Source organism: Elaeis guineensis, chromosome 4, assembly GCF_000442705.2.
Source record: "Elaeis guineensis isolate ETL-2024a chromosome 4, EG11, whole genome shotgun sequence".
Classification (NCBI taxonomy): Eukaryota; Viridiplantae; Streptophyta; class Magnoliopsida; order Arecales; family Arecaceae; genus Elaeis; species Elaeis guineensis.
In genome coordinates, this window is record NC_025996.2 from 56,536,044 (window position 1) to 56,541,868 (window position 5,825).

Consider the following 5,825-nt stretch of genomic DNA (forward strand, 5'->3'; position numbering starts at 1 on the left):
TACTGTATTTATAGCTTCATCCCAAAATTTATTAAGTAGACCCTTGTCGAATAGCATGGACTTGGCTATTTCAACCATAGTTTGATTTTTTATTTCTGAAACTCCATTTTGTTGTGGAGAGTAGCTTACTTTCAGTTGTCTTTCAATACCTTCATCTTGATAAAATTGATAAAATTCATTTGAAGTGTATCCATTTCCTCTATAACTTCTCAAAACTTTAATAAACCTACCACTTTGCTTCTTAACAAGAGCTTTAAACTTTTTAAAGATGATAAAGATTTCAGATTTTTGTCTCTTGAAATACACCTACATCATGCAAGAATAATCATCAATAAACAAAATAAAGTATCTATTTTGTGCTGGGGTGAGTGTTTCTATGGAGCACACATGTCGGTATGAACTAATCAAGTACATCTTTGGCTCTCCAAGTTACTTCCTTTGGAAATGACTTCCAGTGCTGCGTTCTAAGAGCACAATCTTCATAAATTTTTTCATTCTCTCTGATTTTTGATAAACCATTACCATGTTTTTATTCGAAAGTAGCTTTAGAATGTTGAAATTCAAGTGCCCAAGCTTTTTATACCATAACCATGACTCATCCTTCACTATTACTGTTAGGGCCATATTCTTCATATACTTGAAAGTGAGTGGAAAGTTTCTATTTTTTATCATTTTAACCATAGCAACAAGACATCTTTGCAGGTCATAAAATTTACACTCTCAATCTTCAAAGTGTACCATACAATCATGCTCAAGAAGCTGTCCAATGCTAAGGAGCTTCTATCCAAATCCGGCACATAAACATCATGGATGGCCTTATTTTCCTCCTTTGTCTCCACACCAATGCTGCCTTTTCCTTTTATTTCTACATGATCACCATTCCAAGTTTCACTTTGGAGTTGAAAGAAGAATTCATATCCAAAAAAGTATCTTTATCTGCTGTCATGTGGTTACTACAACACTATCCAGGTGCCAAACTTTTTCTCATCTTCATGTGCTTTGTGACAAGCATAAAATAAATTTCCTTCATTTTCTTTCTCCTCTGTAAAACCAGCTTGCTGCTTATTCTTGAAGGGCAATCTTTTTGTAGGTGGCTAAATTTTTGTAATTGAAATATTAAGGCTTTCCTTTGTTCCAGTAATCGTTCTCATCATGGTTGTTTTTTTTACAAATATTGCACCATTTTGAAGTGCCTTTATTGTTGAATTTTTTTTCCAAGGTTGTCTTTGCCTCTTCCTCTTGAACTTCTTCCTCAACCTCTTTCTCTTCCAAATCTATCACCTTTAAATGACTCATTTGATAATTTCTTCTCGCCATCGTTTGAACTAATATTAAGTTTGGATCGAAATGCACTCTCAATAGAATTTTTGGAGTGACGTGCCAATCATTGCTCATAAGATTTTAATGAGCCCATCAACTATTTGACACTCAATTGAGATAAATCTTTAGTTTTTTCAATGACAGCAATAATCGAAACAAATTTTTCAGGCATCATGATCAAAATTTTGTCTACAATCTGCAGATCATCAATGGAATCATCATAATTTCTCATCTGATTTACCAACTCCATAAAAATGGTGAAGTATTCATTCAAAGTTTCATTCTTCTTTATTTTCATATTCTCAAAATCCTTTTTCAAAGATTGAGGTTTCAGGCCCTCACCTTTGCATCTCCATGAAACTCTTGTTGAAGAATATTCCAAGCCTCCTTTGCTTTCTTGGATCTCATAATTCTAGAAAAAATAGAAGCTGAAACTCCTCTTTGTATCGTACCAAGAACACCAGCATCGATAATTTTCTTCTTCTTTAACTCTTCTTGCTGTGTTGATGGCAACTCTGTTGATGAAGTCGGTTGTTCATATCCTTTTTACACCAAATCCCAAACATCAAGGGATAAGAGCAGTCTCCATCTTTATACACCAAAAATCATAAATTTCACCTTTAAATATTGGAACATTCACATTACTAAATGTAGTATTTATGGCTGTGAAACTACTTGCCGAAGCCATGGTTGTTCTTGACTGGACCTTACTTCAATATCTGTTTTATCTCTCTAATATTTGATCTTAGCTCTGACATCACTATATTGGTGACGATGGAAGTGTAAAAGACTGAATATTTTGGATTGTACTTTTCATTCAATTGTTTCTCTTATATCCATACATAATGCTAGATTCTTTTATAGCAAGACTTTACATATCCCAAAGACATAGAAAGTCTAAAAGTCACATTAAAGATAGAGCTAAAGATAACTAATAGATTTAATGACTCTAAGAAGTTACAAATTATTTTTTCAGTATACTCATCATTTATTCAGCACATTACTCAACACTTGTAATGCTACGGTTGGCCTTGAGCTTCTTTAAAGAGTGCATTAATGTCGCTCATGAAATGTTTTTAAGGACGTTTGTGACCTTTGGGTTAGAGTGGAGAAGTTGGTCTAAGGATCTCGTTGTTAGTTGGGTTCAAGCCGGCAATGAACGGGCTCTCCGGTCCAACCACGGACTGCAGAAGATCCCGAATTCTCCTCTTGTCCCAAGAGAAGTGCTTGCAAGCTAAGTTTCTAATTCATTAATATGCCAAGATTCAAGTCAATAGCCCAAGCTAACACAACTTGCAGCCAAGCATTTGTATACCACATAACCACGCTGGATTCACCTTTGCATCCGCTTAATCTCAGTGGCCAGAACTCGAAAATGCAATTATTAGTTCATCATCATCCAACAAAACACACGCTAGCAGGCACAAAAGAGAGTGCATTCGTGATAACTACAGACAATGGAAGGAGGATGGCATTCAGTTCTGGCCCCATACTAGCAATACCGTTCTCCAAACCACTCTACACGACCAAATAACTGAAGCAGAAACAAAACAACAGATCAAACAAGCTAGTCATTCGTATCAAACGATACATCTAGTAATCTTCAGGAGCCAAGGGTTGGTGAGCATGGGGAGTAGTCTCCGTCGGGATCACAAGGAACTCATAGGTAAGCCCTGCAAGTCCGGCACCCACAAAAGGCCCAAGCCAGTACACCCAGTGGCGCCTCCACCGCCAGCCGACAAGTGCCGGACCGAAAGCCCGTGCCGGGTTCATTGAAGCACCATCGAATGGACCGCCGGCGAGAATGTTTGCTCCGACGATGAAGCCTATGGCAAGCGGTGCAATTGTGCCGAGATAGCCTCTCTTCGGATCGATCGCCGTGGCATAGACGGTGTACACCAGTCCAAACGTCAGCACGATCTCAAGCAGTACTGCATGCCACTCTCCAATGCCTGATCCCAGTGAGAACCCCAGCGGCCTCTGCATGGTCCCAAAAATAAACAAGGTATCATCTTAGCTCGAGCACCAACATAGCAATTTTAAGTGAGAAGCTGGAAGTCCATTACCATGCCTCCCGTTGTGACCCTTAGAAGAAGTGAAGCTATGATTGCTCCAAGGAGCTGGGCCACCCAGTAGAAACGGCATGGATGAGAGAGATCCGGCCACCGACAAGGGCACCAAAGGTTACAGCCGGGTTGATGTGCCCACCGGAGGTATTGAAGGCGATGGAGACTGCAACAAAGAAGGCCAACGCATGGGCTATGGCAACCATCACAAGGCCGCCGGCAGTGGAGGTGTCCCTGTACAGCTTCTCTGCAACCAAGTATATCTAAAATTAGCAGCCATGCATGCATGCAAACACCAAGGAGTAAATCGACGTGCATGCAGTTTAGTCACAGAATTTGGTGTACCGAGGGAAAGGACGGAGCCTTCGCCGGCGAATACAAAGATGGCAGTGCCGATGAACTCAGAGAGGGCGGCGCGCATGGTGTCGGGGTGGACGGCATCTTCGGTCCGGCCGAAGGCGAAACGAGGGCGAAGTGGCATGGTTGGATAGAGTATTCGAGCCTCTCTTCTTCTACTTGCACCACAGCCTGTTCTTTTTCCTCCTTTGGAGTTCTATATCTATAGGCTGGTATGAGAACTTTGCAAACAGAATGGGGGCGAATGGAGGCGGTGGCGTGGGAAGCGGGGAGGTTATAATAGGAAAGGTGGAGAGAGTGTGGACACGTGGGACGAGGGAGGTTGGGAGGAGTGGCACGTAGAGGAGGTGTGTTGAGAGGTGGGCAGAACCGCTTGTCAAGTGGTTCTTGTCTTTTTCATTTCATAGCGATCGGTTTGGGCAAAGGGGGATGTCTGGAAGCTAGGTGAAGATATATGGAACGAGCATACGTGATGCAAATGATTCCTTCTGGTTATTAATTTATTTGGTTCTGGATCTTGGATGCCATCATGATTCAGACCAGTTTGGTTGGCGGGCTTAGGTTTTGGATCCATTTAGGATTGAAACACATGACATGTTTGGGGTCTGATTGGATTCAGTTAAAACAACCCAATCAAACTAAGGGAAATCCAGATTTTATGAAAGAAAAAGCAAAAAGGTAGTGCAATAAAAAGGGGGAGTAATCTTGTTTGGGTCTAATTTTGTTAAGAAAGCAAAATCTTATGAAAAGGGAAAAGTTCAGATCCTAAAAGAAAAAGTAAAACTTCTAGAATTGAAATATAAAAATCCATACCAAGTAGAAGATGATACAAGACAAAAACAAGGTATTTTCACTTTTTTTCTTTTGAAATCAATAAATCTTTGTGACCAAAAAAACTCTAAAAACTGATATTACAAGAAATCTGAAGAAATAAAAGACTGACATGGTATAAGGTGTTCACTCTAGTTCATTTTTCTTGTTAGATTTTTCGGAAGCAAAAATTATAGAGCAAGGACAAGAGCAAATCAGCTTTTAGGTTTATAATTTTAACTTATTGTGGTAGATACTTCTCAAACTATGTCGTATATAGGAGAAGAGCAAATGAGCCCTTAGGTTTATAATTTTAATTATTGCTGTATATACTTTTCAAACCATATCATAACTCCTCTGAGATATTTTATCTACATGAAATCTAAAATACGCCTCTTAAACTTTTCCATCAAAGAATCTCTTAGTTAGAGGTGCCTAGGATGCTCAACAAGCATATCAAGTAGTTGCCATCAATTGACAAAATTAACCCTATTTTAAGCCAACTAGATTTAGATTTGAAAAAACAAAATTTAATGTAACATGATATGATGATATAAATTCCAATTTCAAATTTATGGAGGAGCATATATGTAATTTTAATATTTTAAAGATAAATATGCAAATCAAGTAGTTTTATGGCATATGAGAGCATATATCTTTTAAATAAACAAAATTAATTACCAATCATTAAATAAGAAAAGAAATTTTTGAGAGATTGTTTGGAGCTCTGTGGTTGAAGTTGCATTACAATTCAAGTTATAATGCAACTTAAGTTGCAGTATTTGACTTATATATACAGAAGGTCACTTTTTATATTTGGAAGAGAGTTTGAAAAAAAGCAAGATGTTTTTGATAAATTGATTAGTATCAAAATCTCCGATGCTGAGGGTTCAGGCATAGACCTAAGCCCCCATCTAGAGTGAGTGGGTGGCTATGCAAGTCTTGAGGAGAGAAAAGAAGGTGAAAGAGGGCTAGGTAAGGGCCAAAGGTAATCGGGTTGAATGGTAGTGGAGGAAAAGAATGCAAGGTGGGGGAGAGAGAAAGAAAATTTTTTTTTTTTAAATCATGATATATACTCAAGTGGCTACGCCATTTTAACTATAAGTGGACTTCCTACAAGATAGTCAATTAAGTTATAGCCTAATGGGCAACTTATCTTATTGTGCATTTTGAATTGTGGGCATTTAAGAAAATGGGATGATTTATACTTGCAACTTAAACTGCATGCTTTCTACTTATAAGACTCTATATAACTACTATGAGTAAAGATAC

General features: G+C 38.4%; 1 protein-coding gene across 1 annotated transcript; it reads right to left on the reverse strand.

The window, feature by feature from the left end:
* Window positions 1-2,740: 2,740 nt before the first annotated feature.
* On the reverse strand, window positions 2,741-3,991 carry LOC105042491 (aquaporin TIP3-1). The gene is given in 4 exon segments (XM_010919725.4): window positions 2,741-3,300; window positions 3,387-3,460; window positions 3,463-3,633; window positions 3,732-3,991. Coding segments are annotated over 4 exon segments (768 nt in total). The 5' UTR covers window positions 3,868-3,991; the 3' UTR covers window positions 2,741-2,913.
* Window positions 3,992-5,825: the final 1,834 nt, after the last annotated feature.